The sequence below is a fragment of the Saxophila tyrrhenica genome (assembly GCF_035928015.1).
Source record: "Saxophila tyrrhenica strain CCFEE 5935 chromosome Unknown scaffold_13, whole genome shotgun sequence".
Lineage (NCBI taxonomy): Eukaryota > Fungi > Ascomycota > Dothideomycetes > Mycosphaerellales > Extremaceae > Saxophila > Saxophila tyrrhenica.
Genome location: NW_027041745.1, coordinates 355,533 through 373,644, shown reverse-complemented (window position 1 = coordinate 373,644; position 18,112 = coordinate 355,533). Strand labels below are relative to the sequence as shown.

Here is an 18,112-nt window from a genome sequence, read left to right as displayed (position 1 = left end):
CGCCCCCGCCCGCGCCCCACTCCCCCCCCGACCGCGCCCCACACACCCCGCGCGACCCAGAGACACCCCCCCCCAGAACAACCCCAAGCGTTTCGGGGCCGAAAGCGAGGCTTTCTGAAGGGGGGACCAGCGCGGCCGAAAGGTAGCTATTGTGGGATATGCTCGCCGGCTCTGAGGTCTCGGTCGGACGCTACGGTCTCATCCACGGCCCCGAATAGCAATACAGCGCTCTTGTTATTTTAAACCGCTTCCAACACCACTTGTCCATGTCCTCAGTAAAGCGATTACTTCCCACTCACGGCACCACGCGATGTCACCCTTACACTTCCAAGCCGAGAAGCCCGCCATTCCAGTTGTGACCGTCGGAGTCCATCGCTCCACAGTCGTCGCGACCAGCAGCATCTTCGCCGGTACCCCATTCTCCCAGACTGCCATTATGGATCTCAAAGAGTCGCCTGAGCAGTACCGGTACTCAGCACACAATCTGGGCGTTGTGCTGCATGCTCTGCATCCAAGACCACAGGTTCTCGTGACTGGTACGGCTGTCGGAGAGCTCGTGGATGAAGTAGAAAGGGTGTGGGATGAGTATGTCGAGGGAGTTTTGAAGGTAGAGGGCGTGGAAAAGGCTGCTTACGTGCCGGTGAGTGGCGAACCGCAGCTGTAACTCAGGGATGTCTGTGCTAATATTCTTCCTGGTAGCTGTCGGACTTCCATTCCTCGGATGGCCCGCCACCGCCTGGGACTGTTGAGTATCTGATGGACAAGCTGCAAGAGACATTTGGGTGAGAAAGCAGAGGCAGTAGTTTCTTAGGGTGATCGCACGGCGGCGACACAGGCACTGGATTGGAGATGGCGTTGCTCTACTCTATATCAGCCACATGTATATGTACAATGGACTTCCCTCTGATAACGCCACGCTATGCCTTGAATGTCTCCGTATGCTACAGGTCGCTCATCATGCACGTTGCTGATTTGCACATCCGCCAAGCATAGCAGGACCTCACTTCTTGTCCGCGAAATCTGACGCTTGCATATTCCGCGTCATGGATGGTAATTTGACCTGCACAAGCAAAACATTAGCAAGCCTGCCATATCCATCATCTAGGAACCATCCCGCACTTACCACCAGCCCATCCAACTCCTTACTCATAACAACCTGACACCCCAGCCGACTGGTCTCCGTCAATCCAAACGCCAGATCCAGCATGTCGTTCTCATCATCGCTCGGCTCCTCCATCTTGTCAAACATATCATCCCCTTCCACTATCACATGGCACGTACTGCACGCACAGCTCCCACCGCATGCGCCTTCCATCTCGAGATCATTGGCTTGCGCGATGTCAAGCAGATTGTCGCCATCCGCGACCTCGAAGGTATATCGCTGCTGTTCTTTGTCGACGAAGGTTACGTGCCGTTCTTCACCAGGCTTGGGAGGGGTGAGGTCGCCGTGGAGATGGGAGGGGGATGTGCTGAATGCGCGGCTGGCGGGACATTGTTGAAGTCGGGATAGCGATCGGTTCGCAAAAGTTGGAGAGGGCGACAATGCATGTCGTTTATGCGCATCCACTCGCCCTATCCTGATGTCCTGTAACGCAGAGGTGTGTTGGGTATACTGTCTGCATTGGTCCCATCTCTGGAGAGGTTGCCGGCTTGATCGAAGAAGCGTGTTGCTGTAGTTTCGAGCGCATCGTAATGTTGAGAAGATCTGTTTTTCTGCCATCTCCTTCCGAGTCTCTCCTAGACACCGATTTGCTTCCCACAGTATACTGCCTGGTTGTTGTATGCAATATCAAAAAAGTCTGGACTGTCGGCGATGACGGCGAGCCCGCCAAGACCCCCGAGCTCTCCGCGTCCATGATGTGGTCGCTATCAACCATGAGCATGTGAAAGTGTCATTTCGATCGAAAAGAGGAAAGGAGTTATCTCTTACGACCCTTAGGACCACTCTATATCAGGCGCGATGGACAACAAGGATCGCTTCCACCCCCTCTCGACCTCGCGCGAACCCAACCCGCTCCGACCCTACTACGTCCCGCCATCCATCGGTCCAACACCCTCAGCATCGCCTTCGCAACCCCTACATTCTGCAAGGAATGCGCCGGCGCCCTCCTCTTCTTTCTCGACTTCAGCTCGCGACCTTCTACCGGAGCTGGACATTGACCTAAAGTCGACCACGAGCGAAGCATGGCAGTCCACTCGAAGCTTGTTTGATACGCTGGTGTGGAGGTACTCCTCTGTATTGCTAGCGCAGCCATTCGACGTTGCAAAGACGGTGCTGCAGGTCTCAGTGCCACCGTCAGATCCGGCGGCAACAGCTCCCAGGAAGCGAAGGAGGTCCCAGCGCCGGGCACACTCAGGCGGCAATGGAGGAAGGTCAAGGGGCCGGTATGATGAAACGGACGAAGAAGACTCGGACACAGCGGATCAAAGCGACCAAAGCGATGAGATACCAGACTACTTCACGTCCTCCGCCCCTCGCAGCAGATCTCCCCGCAAGCGAAGACGTACACCACCCAGCACCGAGCTCTCGCCATCACGAACACCGACTCCGAAGGACCGACGTGGGCACGATCCGGGCGAGGAGTATAAGCTCAAGCTTAAGAAGCCTGATAGCGTTACTCATGCTATCTCGGCCATCTACAACACTTCCGGTGCCGTGGGGCTGTGGCGAGCCACGAACTGTACGTTCCTCTACTCTATCGCGCTGCGCACTACAGACAGCTTCATCCGGAGTCTCCTGCTCGCCATAGTCGGACTTCCGGACATCATCGGTCCAGATGCAGGCGGCTTGGGACCAGGCCTCAGTGTTACTGGCTCCGCGGGCTTCTCTGGTCTAGACCTCAGCGAGAGCCCGAATCCCATCGGCTCTTTGATCATCGTCGGCCTCGCAAGCTGCATAACGGGCCTCCTTCTGGCACCACTTGATCTCGTACGAACAAGACTCATTGTATCGCCAACCTCTCATCCGCCCCGAGGCTTAGTACAGAACCTTCGCCACCTCCCAAGCCTACTTGCTCCATCAACCCTCTGGCTCCCAACCGCGCTATATCATAGCATTCCACAGACTTTCTCTGCCGCTTCGCCCCTCTTCCTCCGAAGGCAATTGAAGATCACGCCCGAGCTTACGCCTTCGCTTTGGTCACTCGCCTCCTTCACGACTTGCGTCACGGACCTCTTCGTCCGTCTGCCGCTTGAAACAGTCCTACGTCGAGCCCAAGTATCCTCTTTACGCCACGCGGAGCCAGATCTGCCCACCGTGGTAGAACCCGCGCCTTACATGGGAGTATGGGGAACGGTGTACTCCATCCTCTATACCGAAGGCGATACCTCGTCAAAGGATGCAAAAGGCATGCTGAGAGTACGGCGAGGACAGGGCATGCCGGGCTTAGTAAGGGGATGGAAAGTCGGCTTCTGGGGCCTGGTGGGTGTTTGGGGTGGTGGCGCACTAGGGCCTGGAGAGAGTAAGGCACGGGGAGAGTTTTGATAAGACTGTTCCTAGTACATGAGGGCGTTCGGTGGCAGTGACACGACTCTACTCTGTTTGATAGTTTGTGCTTTCGAGATACCACTATGAAGCTTTCGTTCATCACGACACAAAGAGCCCACTCTCCAGAACACTGCCAATAACATCGCAACCGCAGCCAGCGCTCTATCCATACCATGCTGTAGCTTCCTCTGAGAAGACAATGCTTGCCCATGGGTATCTCAACGATCACATCGCCCGTTCCCAATAACGCCGACAAAGATCCCGCAACCACAGCGACCGCTCATCCACCAAACAACCGTTGCTTACTCCGAGAGCCCATCCTCCGGGAACTCCTTCGAGAACTACTCAGACGCCTCCTTCACTCCATCCAGCGCCAGCTTCTGCCTCCCCTTCTCCTTCTCCAGCCCGGCAATCGTGCTGCGGTACTGCTTGCTCTCCTCCTCCAGCTCGCTCGTCTTTGCGAGAGGCTCCTCGATCTGCCGCTTCTGGCTCAACAGCAACTCCCACCGTAGCGTCGCCCCCTTCTTCTCCTTCTCCAAATCCGCCCTCAAACTCGCATTCCCCCGCTCATGCTGCTCTGCTTCATTCTCGAGGTCGAGAACGGTCTGCTCATGCTCACGATGGGCTTCACGTGCCAAGGCGAGCTCGTTCTCCAGGGTCTGGGCATTGTTGCGCTGCCTTTGTCCGCGGATGTGGTGGCGGCTCGATCTGCGCGGTGCTCGAGAAGTCATGCCGTCTATGGTAGTGCTGGTGCCGCGTCTCCCAAAGCGGTGTGGGGTTGATGCCACTACAGCCAGTGATAAAAGCTGCGTGGCTTGCTCATAGCACGGAGAATGCTGCGCACGAGAGTCGAGTCCGCGAAGTCTGCGCTGCGCTCTGTGCTGGCGTCTCGGTGGTGGCGATGCCGGACGTGCTACTGTAGCGGATGATGTTGTGGCTTCTTCGGCCGTTCTCTTCGAGACTTTGTTGACAGACCCCTGTTTCTGGATCTTCCTGAGATCACGGATCTCAGCGATACAGCTACGATGGTATGCTACTGCTGATGCGACGTCCGTCATCTCAGGCCGGGCAAAGACGATTGGTGCTGACAACTCTTCGAGGTGTGTAGTGGGTCCGACCATGGTGTCTCGAGGATGTGGATGCCACTGGTGAAGTCGTTGAGGTGCAAGTAATTTTGTGAAGCCGACAGCTGGTCCGGAGACGCGAACATTTGCTGTGGGCTTGGCGTTCGATCGAATCAGGCAGCTGCGGCGTCGGCACTCCCGATTCACGTATACAAAAAGGCTCCTCGCCCTTCCATCGGCTTCCAGACTTTTCACTCGACAAATCCTTCTTCCATCCGCCACGTCCTCCTGCCAACAATCTTCACCAACCGGCACACCATCCTTCATCACCACCGGACATGCGCCTGCATGAGAGAAGTATCAGCACGTTTCTTTTCACTGACGTCTTGAGCAGCCCGTTGCATGGACGCGGTGTCGACCCACGCATGGCAGTAGAGAAGCCAGAACTCACCACTCTGGTGGATTGAAACGCCGCGTGACGAGCGCCTCAGTAGGTGGAATCATCAGTACACTGAATTGGGCTGTGACCTCAGAGCTCACACCGCTACTGCAACCGGTAATGCTCAATGCGCCATCGCCGTGCATCGTGCGTACCGACAGCAAGTCGCCAAAGCTGACAAGGCTTTGTTGCTGTGCTGACGCAGGTGCTTCCGATTTGGGGTGGGCTGAGGACTCGTCGTCGTACTCCACTCCTCCTCAGATCTACCTGGGCTCCGGGCCATGCGAGTGTGGCATCAGCCGTGCGCGACACGCGGTTTGCAGCTTGCGTGGTCTCACATCCCCCTGGGTAGCAGGGCTTTGGGTGCTTCGGCGTGTTAGGTGACGCCTCAGTCAACCCTGGTTCGGCGCGGTGGTGTGCAAGGCCGCTCTGGACGGGCAAAAGACCTTCATCCTTCCTCATCACAACCAGCACCTACCACATCCCGAGGCGTCCACGCTCTCACCAATGACCAACCGTACTGGGACACTCACTTCACCGTGGTGCATGACCCTCTGACAACCTCCGCTCACGATCGTGCGCAACTTGCTTGCGACCCTCATGGCCGGCGGTGTTTTGCGCTGGTTTCTTCATCCCACATCGCCTCTCACGCACAGTGTGCGGGCCGCCGTGATGCGCCCGCGTCTGCTGACTTTTGTAGGCCATCAATCCCGCGGCGATTCACATTGCTGGGTGTTGGAGGCTTCAGTCAACCTGGGAAATGCAGAGTATGAGGACCAGCCACGATGAAGCTGACAGCTGCGGTTCCATCACCGTTTTCGCTTGCATCGGGACTTGATCTGAGGAACTCTTTCAAGTTCGTTGTACGTGCAGCGCCCAGTCGCAAATTTGAGAGCATGTGAAAGATGCAGAGAGCATGTGAAAGTTGAAGTGAGGTTCGAGTTAACATCGCCAAGCTTTTCAAGTCCGGTCGTCTCGACCTGCCTGTCTCATTCATCCCCTTCTTGTCGCTACCAAAAGGCTACCGGCTAGCTGTGTTCTACGTTGCCTAAGCATGGGACTAAGACCTATGGCAAGCACAGAGACGATGAAAGAACAGTTGCATGCATGCCAGGTAACCTAGGACCAGCCATTTTGCCCGCGTTAATATACATCGCTCACGTACCGGCTCGTCCGTACACGCTGGAGCCATGCCTCTGCCTCTTCCTCATCCTTGCCCATCCTCTCAGAATAGATCTGCTTACAAACATTTGCACAGCTCTGTCCCAGCTTCGCTGCGCTCCCACAGACATAGATACGGCCTTGATTTTCCTCGGTGAACAGCTTCGCGCACTCCTCACGATGCTCGTAGATGGCATCTTGGACGTACTTGGGATGGCCTTCCGTGCCACTGTCCGGCATTCGGCTGTGCGCGGGATACAGCGTCACGATTCCCAGCTTCTCCCACTCGAGCAGCTCAGACCTGTAGAGGTAGTCCTTCTCGGCGTCTCGAGAGCCGAAGAAGAGCAGGGCCGGACCTAGCTTGCGTGAGCCAGCTTCTGCTATGGCGGCTCGCTCTTGGAGGAAGGCACGCATCGGAGCGATGCCTGTGCCTGCGCAGAACATCATGATCGGGGTCTGGGGGTCTCCCGGAAGACGAAAGCCGACGTTAGTTTGGCGCACGAAGCAGGAGACGGCATCTCCAGGTTTCCGTCCGGAGAGGAAGGTGGAACAGGCGCCTTCGAAGATGCCGTGTCCGGACAGGGCGGGTGCGGAGTGTACGTCGTATGTCAGGGACACGATGTCCTCATGGCCTTCTGCGAGCGGGCTGGAGGATATGGAATATTGCCGTGGTGTCAAAGGAAGAAGCATGTCAATGTAGACATCGAAGGGAAGGCTGACATGATTCTCGATCAGGACGTCCACGATCGAGTAACGCTTCTCGGACAGCTTATCGCCAACCTCGTCCTTCAGGAGATGGTCGGCAGAGTGGTCCTTTGCATAGCCGGCAATGATCTTCAGTTGTCGTTTGGTGACGGGAAACCCCAGTTCGACGTAGTCTCTGAGGAAGGCCTCGACTGGAGTCGGCGTACTGGGTAGGAACGTCTTCTTCGACCCTGTGACGCTGATCTTGGTTTGCTCGTCGTAGCCAAAGTACCGCATGACCCTGTGCACAGCTTCTTCTGGATTGCGCGGCGCAACAACAAGATAATCTCCAGATTTGTAATTCATGCCGTGTGGCAGTCTGACGTCCATATGCCTCTTCTCCAGGCCCACGGATGTGTCTGCCAGCTGTTCGTTCTTGAGTACAATCCCAGTGCCCATCTTCTCCTCTCCGAGCTGTTTTGCGACGGAGCTGCGTTCGACAGATACCTTGAGTGTTGGCTTCTCATCCTGCATGGGAGACCCGCCCGCAGCTGTCAATGTCTTCACCACAGCGTCTGACCAGTCTTCGAAGGGCCCGATAAGATCTGCTTTGACATTGGTGAAGCCTGCAGGAAGGACCGCCTCCGCTCCAACTGCCCCCATTTTCTCATCAATCAGCTTGGGGATACGATGGAATGTTGAGGCCCAGTCGGAGTTACCGACTCCCATTACGGAGTACTTGACGTCCTTCAGTGTGTCGGAACCCTCCAGCGTCTGCAACCACGAAACGAACTTTTTGGCGTTGTCAGGAGGTTGACCTTCGTACGATGCCGTAATGATGAAGTTCGTAGTGTCCTTACTGAGGTTTTCTGCCGCGCTGTCCAGATTTGAAATCTCAGCTTGGATACCGCGCTCACTCAAACTGGTTGCCAGCGCTTGTGAGAAGCCCTCGCATGTGCCACTGTTTCCTCCAAAGAAGATCGAAACAGATTTCTGCTTTTCCTTTGCACCGACCCCAGCGGCGGCTTCGCTCTTCTCATCAGCAGCCTGCTTGTGGTCCGCTTTACTCGGCACGCCGCCTGGAATACCAGTCAACAGGCTCTTTCCTGGCCGACGTCGCACCCTCATGTAGAAACCTTCGGGCTTGATCGTCAGTGTAGACTTGATCTCCAGATCGTAGCCTGGATCAGCCATTTCTGGACTGAAGCGTTGCAGAATCATGGCAGTGTTGAGCAGCATCTCCTGTTCTGCAAAGCCGCGTCCGATGCATGCCCGCAGACCGTTGCCGAAGGGTTTCCAAGACGAGGAGGGTAAGTTCTGAAACTTGCCGTCCAAGAATCTTTCAGGTCGGAACTCGCCGTGGTCTGGGCCCCATGCTGCAGGATCGTTGTGAACACCCGCCAGGTTTACGGTGATAGCATCGCTCTTTTCAATACGATACTTGCCGCCGAGGAGAGTGTCGTCTGTTGGGATAACTGAGAACAACGGAATCGGACTATTGAGCCGCAGCGTCTCCTTGATGCATGCATCGATGTAGGTCAGCTTGGGTAGCATTTCCACGGACAGGACGTGGTCGCCAACAACTTCGTCGACCTGCTTCTGAGCCTTATGGAATGCTTCCGGGTTCTTGAGAAGGTTGTACCAGAGGAAAGATAGCGTCCCGGAAGTGGTTTCGTGCCCGGCAACAAGGAAGGTGACCATATTGAACGCAACATTTTCCTTCGTCAGGGTCTCACCTGACTCCCGATCGACGGAGTAGACTAAAAAAGTTAGGTGAAAGACGTCAGCATGTTATCCTGGGTCGGGGAAGGACGGCGTAGAACTAGCTTCTAGACCTCAGATCGAAGGAAGGCTTAACAGGCTGAAATGACCTCAAAGGGTCATCTCAGTTAGTAGGCGCTTGAGCCCCTTCCAATCTAAGACATAGCAGTGACCTGTTCCACCTAAATTTACTTACGCATGGTGTTGAGAAGGTCCTTCGCAACCGGCTTGGGATGCGCCTTTCGCTCCTCGACGATCTGGTCCACCAGCTCGAGCATCGATGCTACTTTCTCCTGTCGGTCCTGCTCCTCCCAGCGATGGAGCCAATTCTGGAACTCTGTCCTATTAGTCCGCCGCCCAGACATCTTCAGCACATCTGCCATCTGTGTGGCGAAAGGATGTGCTTCATCGCTGTAGAACTCGTTGAATCGGTACCCAAAGCTGCAGAGACCAATTGTGTCGAACGCCAACCTCGTGAAATCGTCCGAGCAGTCGATAAGGTGGTTCTCGCCAAGTCGGTCCCACCTCAACATCATCTGTGCCGAGATGTCAATCATATCTTCTGCCATTTTTCTCAATCCGAGCGGACCGAATGCAGGGACCAGTAATCGATGAGCTTTCCACCAGTTCTCCTCCCTCTTCATCGCTCGTCCATCTTTGTGGGCACTGGTGAACAAGCCATCTCCGGTCAATGGCCGTAGCTCTCTCAGAACCCTAGACGGTTCTTTGAAGAAACGTTCCTGGTCGCAGACTTCGTCGGCTAGTCGTTGTGAAGAGACGACGATAATCCGCCGCCCGGGAAGTTGAAGTTGCAGGATCTCTCCATACGTTTTGGCCATCCGTTGAACTGATCGTGAGGGGAAGTCCGGATCCATTTCGAAGAGGTTGCCAACCAGAAACCGGGGTTGAGGCTGCGGGATGGGTACTTCCTCCATCTTTTCGCTGCTATGGGCCGTGGTTGGGTGGTTGGCCGGCATTTCGCCGGCATTACTCGCCATCGGACATGCCATTGATGGTGTTTCGTTGAATTAGTCGATGGCCATGTGTTGGTCACGGCGAGACGGCGTGGCGCGAGTACTCATATATCAAGTCGCCATCGGCGTTTTCGTCAGACATGTGAAAGCGAAAGCGCTGACGAGGCTTTGAAGTTCCGACTCCGACGCCGACCGGCCGACTAAGCCCCATTCGGCCATTCTCGTATGGACGGTTTGCCAACAACGGACGACCAAGAGCCGAGGCATACACTTTTCTTTGGATCTGTTGGATCTGATTGAGCGGTACCGCCCATGGCGGGGCTAGAAAGTGAGTGTCTGCTCCGATTCGGAGGGCCAACAAGTCAAGGCGATCGACTAAAATGAAGCCTGAAGTCTAATAAATTTGTTCTCGCACGTTTCGGCAGCGTGACAGCAAGCCGATTGGGTGCTGCACATTTTCTTGCTGTCGCTCTTGTCGAGAGGCCTTTACACAATCGTGTCTCTTTCTATAAACCTTGCACGATGTTCGCATGGAACCCCTGTGACACAACTGGATGAATGTCTTGATGTACATACTCGTGTTGTCTGCTGCAAAACCAGCTCGAAGGATGCCATGATTCCTTGCTACCTTGGAGCTGTTCTTTTGATGGCGCCGACACGGAACCTCTTCCCATCCGTAGTCTTTCGTGACACTGCCTGCAACCGCCATTTTGCATCCCCAGCACACCGCACGCACCGCCGAGAACACTCAACGAGACTGCACGTGATCGTGACGTCCATTCATTTAATTCTCAATCCTTGCCGTTCCACTCGCACTTCATCCCGGAGCACCAGGCACAAAGTCTCCCATTTGTCCTTCTGGAAACAACAAGTCCTGCTCCAGAAAGCCCATCAATGACCCGTTTGCCTGATACCAGTCATTCAAGAAGCTCGGATCGAAGTCTCCACCAGACATGCCGTAACCGTTTGCAGTGCCGGTAGGCGCAAGTCCAAAGGTTGAAAGGTACTGGTCAATGTCGTTGACTGCTGGCTGCCCTATCCAGTCGGAGTCGAAGTCCATGGTAGCTGCGTTGTTATATGCATGGTCCTGATACTGAGGAGCCAGCATATGGCTGTCTGCATTGACCACCCAAGCGCCGTTGGTGGAGCGAATAGTGGAGGTCTCGTTTCCCTTCGCTCTTACATACAGGGCGGCGACTTTGCAGAAGATGTCGCAAAGTTTGTGCAGCTTGACCATGCCTCCAGAAAAACGCCGCAGCTGCTTCAACGTCTCGACCCAATCGGCAAGCAGCTGGAGGTCGTCGTGGGTATTGAAGGGATGAGCTATGATATGACCGAAAACGACGGTGAAAGGAGTTAGTGGAGCTTTTAGCAACGTCCTAGGTTGCGTCAGTATCGCATCAAGAGGAAGGAGCGGATTGGCGTACCAGTAGCAATGGCCTGACCAGATGAAATCCGGAAAATGGCCGTACAGCCGCCATGCATCGATGTTTAGATTCAGAGCCTTTCGAGCGGAGTCAAGTGCCGGAGACTCCTCGCTCGCGGAAGATATCGTTGCATGTTGAATGAGGGCACTAGATAGTGAGACTAATCAGCAGCTCGTTGTCTTCTTGTGTTGCAAGTGCCTGACTTACATCGTACTGTAGTGCGACACGGCGTCCGATGTTCTCATAAGGATATAGAGGCTGACGTGGTCGGCATCAATGTCATCAGCGACGGAAGCTGGCGCCTAAGAGACTCTATTAGCTACCATCCACCCCGACAGATAGACTACGACCCACCCCTTCACGCAAAGCCCAGACCTCATTGATTTGCTCCATGAGTTTCGAGGCGCGCTTTCTGCGATCATTAAGAGGTTGCTGCAAAGCCAAAGGGCTGTAGAGCTGCTCCACAATTTGACATTTCAGGCTGCTGACGCGAATGCAGTAGTTGAAAGCGTCAACGAAGCTGCTTGGGAGGACCGAGCCATGTGATATCCTTGGCACTGTGACGTCGTAGTGGCGGATGACGGGTTCGCGGCCTAGATGAATGGAGAAGCTGGAGTCGACCCAATATACCATCCAAAATAGCAAGATTTTGCTCTGTCGGACGGGCTCTGGGTCTGATTGCATCGTTGAAATTCGGTGGTAGCCAAGCGAGAGCACAATGGATGCGGCGTGCGAGCTGAGGGTCCTTGCTAGATGAGGCTTATAGGGCGATTCGGCAGAGCCGGCCTGTGCAACATTATAAGCAGGCTTCGGTTCTAGCCCAGCGCAGAACTCACCACCATGATCAACGCCGCAGCTGCCTCTGCAGTCGCTGGTACGATCATTCTCAGATCCCCCAAGGCCTCACCAATCTTAGCAGTGAAGAATCTGCTCAAATCTTTGCAGCGCTGCGCAAATGCCGGATCCCCATCAAGTCCACCTCGCTCCTGGCACAGGAATCGCAGTACTCCATACACATAAAGGCGTCTGATGGTTGTTCGTGGTGTGGTGTACTTGAAAACACTGTCGCATTTGTCCTTGAGCTCTGCCACAGTCAGGCCGGGGCTGAACGCAAGTGTGATACTGCCTTATGAGAGAAAGTTTCAGTGAATGACTGTATGCGCGGGGGACCACTGCACATGAGTGACACTGAGCAACGCTGACGAGACAAGCGGACTTCTGTAGACTTACCCCCGAAATGCGCCTGGAGTTGCGTGATCTCCACTTCCGTGGGAGCGGCGCAGTCACCCCGTTCTTGCTGGAAGCTCGAGAGGTCTGTCGAGCTGGGAGCTTCATCAACTTGGCTGACCATGTCCTTCAGCGAGGCCAAAGCAGTGGCAAGCTCAGCATCCTGATATACACCAGGACTTTTCCCAACAGCCTGTTCGATCGTGGTGCTTGCAGCTGCAGAATGAGTGCCTGCTGTGGCAGCCCCAAAAGTGGCATCCACGTTCGATGAGTTCGGTGAGGCGGTGGCTGTGGTAATTGACGATGGCGTCAACAGGGATTCCGCCGATCGAGTAGGGTTCTCATTCTCTGGCTGACGTCCATGCTGTTGCTTCAACAGCTTCTCGATGCTGACGAGACGGTCCCCAATGAGGTCGATCTTCTTCTCGCTGGTCTATTGTCAGTTGTTACTCCTATCAAAGCGCGAGGGGCATGGGAAGACGCACTATTCTTTCGAGATGATCACTCGGGATCGAGGCTCACTGCTCTGAGTGGTAGAGGTTCGGCAGATAGAGCCGCTAGTCTTGCAATGAGAACATGGAGCGCCCTTGTCGCAACGAGTTTTGCGAGTCCTGCAATTATCGCACTTCAGGATGTTAGTGAGCAGTCGTCAGAAGGTGTTCAAGAGATCTTACAGCTCGCTTGGCAGAGGCGTCCTGCTGCATCTCAGTCGACATCTTCCTTTGAGAAGCGCATCAAACAGAGCCTCGAGGATACCAACTTTTTCGTTGGACGGATGATGACTGGATCGTGCACATAGCTTCGGCAAGATGTCAAATCTCCTCAGCCGTCGTTCCTGTCACCCAAAATCACTTGAAAAGTCGAATGAATTGGTGTCGAAGGCGTTTCGGGGCCCGCGGACGCCGATGGATGAGCATGATGGGGTGATGGGTGTGCTGTGATTGGGCCAAGGTCACGTGCAAGACTGGTCCATGCATCCGAATCTAGTAACACGAACGTCGATTCCAACTCCCTGTCACAAGTTAGTACCTGGATGTCATTTCATCCTCGCATTCACCGCCGGTTGCTCGCGACTCACGATATAGCGAGCGGATCAATCTCTAGCGTATGGCACAGTCTGCATCGATTGGCAGCAGCAGTTGCAAGTATGTGCGCCCATCGGTGGCCGCGGGGCCCGTAGGTATGAGCAGTTAAGTAAACAGTCCACTCCTTCTTCAAAACAGCTCATCGGCACAACCCTTTCGTCCTTCGTGTCCTCCTAGTCCTCCCTTCGAGTAATTGCCAACACTACCCACCATGAAGTCCAAAAGCAAGACTAAGGGCGACGGGAGCGACACCTCCGACGTGGACAACGAACCGGCAAAGCCCGCCGGTATCAAGAGCTACCTCGTAAGTAGTACCCATCAATATGGCGTTATGACTTGGTTTGGCTGATACATGGCAGCGTGTGTTCTCCTACGCCGACCGCACCAGCCGGACCCTCTATTTCGTATCCTTCATCGCCGCCATTGCCGCTGGGACCACTCTGCCCCTCATGAACATCGTCTTTGGCCAATTCGTCACAACATTTACACGATTTGCCAGCGGCAACTCTTCTCCTGCGGACTACATGCATGAAGTCGATCGGCTGGCGTACGTTGTCTTGGAATTGCATTTCTTTCTACTACTTGACTGACACCCTTTCGCAGGCTGTACTTTGTCTACCTGTTCATCGCCAAGTTCGCGCTCAGCTACATCCACAGCTTGTTCTCTTCACTCGCGGCGATCCGAACAACGAAGGCCCTCCGTCTTGACTTCCTGCAAAGCCTTCTACGACAGGAGATAAGCTTCTTCGAGGCGAATGACGCCGGCTCTCCGTCCATCAAAGTTACACAAAATGCCAACATTATCAACAACGGCATCTCGGAGAAATTGACTTTGACGGTATCCAACGTCTCGCTGTTCTTTGCAGCCTTCGTTGTTGCCTTTGTCGTGCAGTGGAAACTCACCCTCATTACCTTTGCCATTGTACCCGTGATCATGGTGGCCACTGTCCTCTGCTTTGCCATTGACGCTCCCATCGAAGCTCGAGTGATGGCGGCGTACTCTCGAGCTTCTCTGCTTGCGGAGGAAATGTTCGCGACCATCCCGACTGTACAGGCTTTCTGGCTGCAACCACTCATGAGCGAGCGATACGACAAGCATCTTGCGGAGGGGGAGAAGGAAGGCATGAAGAAGAGTCAGTGTGGTCATCAGTGCAAGTAGAGTCTTTACTTACCAAGACGACAGGTCCCGTTTATGGTATACTCTTCTCTACGCAGTTCTTCTGCGTATACTCTGGATACGCTCTGGCGTTCTGGTGAGTCCACATGCTCCCCAACCGTCTCGCGGACAGTACTAATCTAAGCCACAGGCAGGGCGTTCGTATGTATGCCTCTGGGGAGATCACTCAGACGGGGAAGATTGTCACGTAAGCGAAGTTGGAAGTGCATGCCAGTTCAATGCTAACAAAGAGATAGTGTCATCTTTGCCGTCGTCCTAGCATCGACTTCGTTGTCGCAGATTGCTTTCCAGGTGATGGATGTTTCAAAAGCCGTCACAGCCGCTAGCGAGCTGTTCGCTGTGATCGACAGGCGATCTGCCATCAATCCCCATTCTGACGCAGGAGCCAAACCAGCCAACTGCGAGGGGAAGATTGAAGTACGAGGAGTGTCTTTTGCATACCCAGCAAGACCGGATACTCAGGTCCTCAACGATCTCACCCTTGACATCCCCGCGAACAAGACCACAGCACTTGTCGGCGCTAGTGGGTGCGGGAAAAGTACAATCGTTGGATTGTTGGAGCGGTGGTATGATCATACGGACGGAGGCATATATCTGGATGGGCAAGATATTCGGGATTTGGACGTACAATGGCTACGAAACCGAGTGCAAATAGTACAACAAGAGCCTGTGCTCTTTAGTGGCACCGTGTTCGACAACGTCTGCCACGGACTCATCGGTACGGAGCATGAGAGCGAATCTCCCGAGCAAAAGATGAAGCTGGTTCGAGAGGCCTGCGTGGCTGCCTTTGCTCACGACTTCATCGAAGAGCTACCGCAAGGCTACCTGACCGAGATTGGCGAGCGTGCAAGGATGCTTTCAGGTGGTCAGAAGCAAAGAATTGCAATTGCAAGAGCTGTCTGCTCCGACCCGAAAGTGCTCCTCCTTGATGAAGCCACAAGCAGCCTGGACCCCAAAGCTGAGAGGATCGTCCAGCAAGCTTTGGACAATGTCAGCAAAAGCCGTACCACGCTTGTGATTGCACACAAGCTCTCAACGGTCCAGAGGGCAGACAATATCGCTGTCATATCACAGGGCAGGATAGTGGAGCAAGGGACTCACTTAGCCCTGATGGAGATGAATGGTGCTTATGCGAGACTTGTCCGTGCTCAGAACCTCGAGCAAGGCCCCACCGAAGAGATCCCCCCCGACGAGCGACTGGCGGATCACCAGGCTACCGACAAAGCTGAATACGACTTGGAGAAGCTGGACCGTAAGTACACTGGCCAGGTCGACCGCGAAGACGACGGGCAGAGTGGTGAGAGGCACGAGACGATGGGTTACAGCTTGATCAAGTGTCTCATTCTGCTGGTCGGCGAGCAGCGCAACCTTTGGCCCTTCTACTCTTTACTGGGCTTGGCTTCTTTGTGTGCAGGTGAGCTAGGGCATCTCAGCGACCATACGAGTGGCAACTGACGAATTCCAAAGGTGGCACCTGGCCTGCGTTAGCAGTCCTTTTTTCGCGCATGTTCGGCACTTTCCAATTGCGCGGCCAAGCTGCCGTGGACGAAGCATCCTTTTGGGCCTTGATGTTCTTCGTAGGCCTCCTTTCTGACTACCTTCTCAACGTGGAAGTGCTAACCTTCTCCTCTTCTGCTCTTACAGGTGGTCGCACTTGCAAATCTCGCAATTTACTTCACGATTGGGATAATGACCAACATCATCGCGCAGGTCGGTGACTCCTATTGCGGTTGTGCTCATATTTCTGACAATTGAACTTTCAGAAAATTACACATCGTCATCGATTGGAGCTATTCAACAACACCGCGAAGCAGGATTCGACGTTCTTCGACCAAGAGGTTAACGCCACTGGAGCCATCACATCCAGATTGTCGACCTACCCTACCGATCTGACTGAAGCTCTTGGATTCAACAGTGGCATTATCTTGAACAACGTGGTCACAGTCATCGCATGCGCCATCCTAGGCGTTGCCTACGGCTGGAAGCTCGGCCTTGTGTGTACCTTCGCTGCCCTCCCACCCATGCTGGCCAGCGGCTACGCACGTGTCCGGCTCGATACTAAGCTCGCCAACGACACTGTGAAAAGGTTCGCCAGCAGTTCCGCGTTGGCTGCCGAAGCTGTTGCTGCGATACGCACTGTAGCGTCGTTGACACTCGAGAAGACTGTGTTGCGGCAATACGACGAAAGGCTCTCTGATGTCGCTGGTAAATCTGCCAAGGCACTCGTTTGGACCATGCTTTGGTACTCTGTGACGCAGTCGATCAATTTTTTGGCCATGGCCTTGGGTTTCTGGTGAGTTTGAAAATCTTCTAAAGGGATTCCGTCCGTTGCTGACCAGACTTGCAGGTACGGCGGGAAGCTAGTCTCCACTGGTGAATACAGTACTGGCAAGTTCTTCGTCGTTTTCGTGGCTGTCATCCTGGGAGGAGAAAATGCAGCACAGTTCTTCCAGTACACTTCTAGCATCACGAAAGCCACCAAGGCGGCAAACTACATGTTCTGGTGAGTCTGACAAGCATTGCTTTCCTCCTTCCGATTTTCGCTAATAGTTGCAATCTGGAATCACCAGGCTGCGAAATCGACTCCCAAAGATTGAAGACGGCGGTGATTTACCACCAGCACTAGATGAGAAAGAGCGCGGTCAGCCATTGTCCGTCACGTGTGAGGCTTTGGAGTTCGCCTATCCCTCGAGGCCGCAAGCCAAGGTGATCAAGGGCATTGACGTCCAAGTGTCCGCAGGCAAATTTGTCGCCTTCGTTGGACCATCCGGCTGCGGCAAGTCGACCCTGATATCTCTGCTTGCGCGCTACTATGATCCCACCGCTGGGTTCATAGCAGTCAACGGACGGCCCATTACCGACATCGGCGTTCGTCAACATCGTCGCACACTGGCACTCGTGCAACAAGAACCTGTCTTGTACTCGGGCAGCATTCACGACAACGTCGCCATGGGAGCAGTTGAAATTGGTGAGCCAACCTTGGCGCAAGTTGAGCAAGCTTTGAAAGACGCAAACGTTCTGAACTTTGTCCGCTCTCTTCCGGAAGGACTACAAACTTCGCTCGGACATCAAGGCGCGCAGCTATCTGGTGGTCAAAGGCAGAGAGTCGCCATCGCAAGATCACTTATCCGGGATCCACAGATTCTATTGCTCGATGAGGCGACTTCGGCTCTGGATACCGAGAGCGAGAAGGTCGTCCAAGCGGCGTTGATGGAGGCTGCGAAGGACGGGAGACGGAGCACCATCGCCGTGGCGCATCGACTGAGCACGGTAAAAGACGCGGACTGCATTTACGTCTTCCAAGCCGGCAGGATCATAGAAGCGGGCACCCATTTGGCGCTTCTAGCAGAGCGAGGTGTGTACTACGAGATGTGCCAGGGACAGGCGCTTGATGCGGTGCTAGAGTGATACTTGGAAGGTTTTCGTCGCCGCTCGGGCCTAATACCATCTACACTCTCGCCTTGTTGGATCAGCTGAGGTCAACCACCTCCCATAAAGTTCCCATTGAGCGATACTGTCATTCAGAGGTACAGCCAATTGATGGATGGTCTACAGCTTCGCCGATCGTATCGTTAGAGACCGTCTACCGCTGCGACGCCGCCCGGATGCACTGCCGCCTCGGAGGG

General features: G+C 54.6%; 7 protein-coding genes across 7 annotated transcripts; 3 read left to right on the top strand and 4 right to left on the bottom strand.

Moving 5' to 3' along the window:
• Positions 1 to 310: 310 nt before the first annotated feature.
• LTR77_008131 (uncharacterized protein) lies at positions 311 to 786 on the top strand (the record flags this gene model as incomplete). Its single annotated transcript, XM_064805365.1, has 2 exons — positions 311 to 640; positions 700 to 786. The coding sequence occupies 2 exons, from the start codon at positions 311 to 313 to the stop codon at positions 784 to 786; spliced, it is 417 nt and encodes a 138-aa protein (XP_064656470.1).
• A 214-nt stretch (positions 787 to 1,000) lies between these two features.
• On the bottom strand, positions 1,001 to 1,237 carry YAH1 (mitochondrial matrix iron-sulfur protein; the record flags this gene model as incomplete). Its single annotated transcript, XM_064805364.1, has 2 exons — positions 1,001 to 1,060; positions 1,124 to 1,237. The coding sequence occupies 2 exons, from the start codon at positions 1,235 to 1,237 to the stop codon at positions 1,001 to 1,003; spliced, it is 174 nt and encodes a 57-aa protein (XP_064656469.1).
• A 723-nt stretch (positions 1,238 to 1,960) lies between these two features.
• Positions 1,961 to 3,484, top strand: LTR77_008129 (uncharacterized protein; the record flags this gene model as incomplete). Its single annotated transcript, XM_064805363.1, has 1 exon — positions 1,961 to 3,484. The coding sequence occupies one exon, from the start codon at positions 1,961 to 1,963 to the stop codon at positions 3,482 to 3,484; it is 1,524 nt and encodes a 507-aa protein (XP_064656468.1).
• Positions 3,485 to 3,828: 344 nt separating this feature from the next.
• Positions 3,829 to 4,608, bottom strand: LTR77_008128 (uncharacterized protein; the record flags this gene model as incomplete). The annotated part of the gene is made up of 1 exon (XM_064805362.1): positions 3,829 to 4,608. The coding sequence occupies one exon, from the start codon at positions 4,606 to 4,608 to the stop codon at positions 3,829 to 3,831; it is 780 nt and encodes a 259-aa protein (XP_064656467.1).
• Positions 4,609 to 6,133: 1,525 nt separating this feature from the next.
• LTR77_008127 (uncharacterized protein) lies at positions 6,134 to 9,606 on the bottom strand (the record flags this gene model as incomplete). Its single annotated transcript, XM_064805361.1, has 2 exons — positions 6,134 to 8,595; positions 8,793 to 9,606. The coding sequence occupies 2 exons, from the start codon at positions 9,604 to 9,606 to the stop codon at positions 6,134 to 6,136; spliced, it is 3,276 nt and encodes a 1,091-aa protein (XP_064656466.1).
• A 781-nt stretch (positions 9,607 to 10,387) lies between these two features.
• Positions 10,388 to 12,940, bottom strand: LTR77_008126 (uncharacterized protein; the record flags this gene model as incomplete). The annotated part of the gene is made up of 7 exons (XM_064805360.1): positions 10,388 to 10,949; positions 10,998 to 11,144; positions 11,205 to 11,299; positions 11,352 to 11,783; positions 11,834 to 12,123; positions 12,228 to 12,657; positions 12,899 to 12,940. 7 exons carry the CDS (start codon positions 12,938 to 12,940, stop codon positions 10,388 to 10,390), a joined length of 1,998 nt encoding a protein of 665 aa, XP_064656465.1.
• A 580-nt stretch (positions 12,941 to 13,520) lies between these two features.
• On the top strand, positions 13,521 to 17,894 carry LTR77_008125 (uncharacterized protein; the record flags this gene model as incomplete). The annotated part of the gene is made up of 11 exons (XM_064805359.1): positions 13,521 to 13,613; positions 13,669 to 13,856; positions 13,913 to 14,442; positions 14,493 to 14,562; positions 14,617 to 14,673; positions 14,723 to 15,900; positions 15,954 to 16,063; positions 16,131 to 16,196; positions 16,250 to 16,779; positions 16,834 to 16,989; positions 17,057 to 17,894. The coding sequence occupies 11 exons, from the start codon at positions 13,521 to 13,523 to the stop codon at positions 17,892 to 17,894; spliced, it is 3,816 nt and encodes a 1,271-aa protein (XP_064656464.1).
• Positions 17,895 to 18,112: the final 218 nt, after the last annotated feature.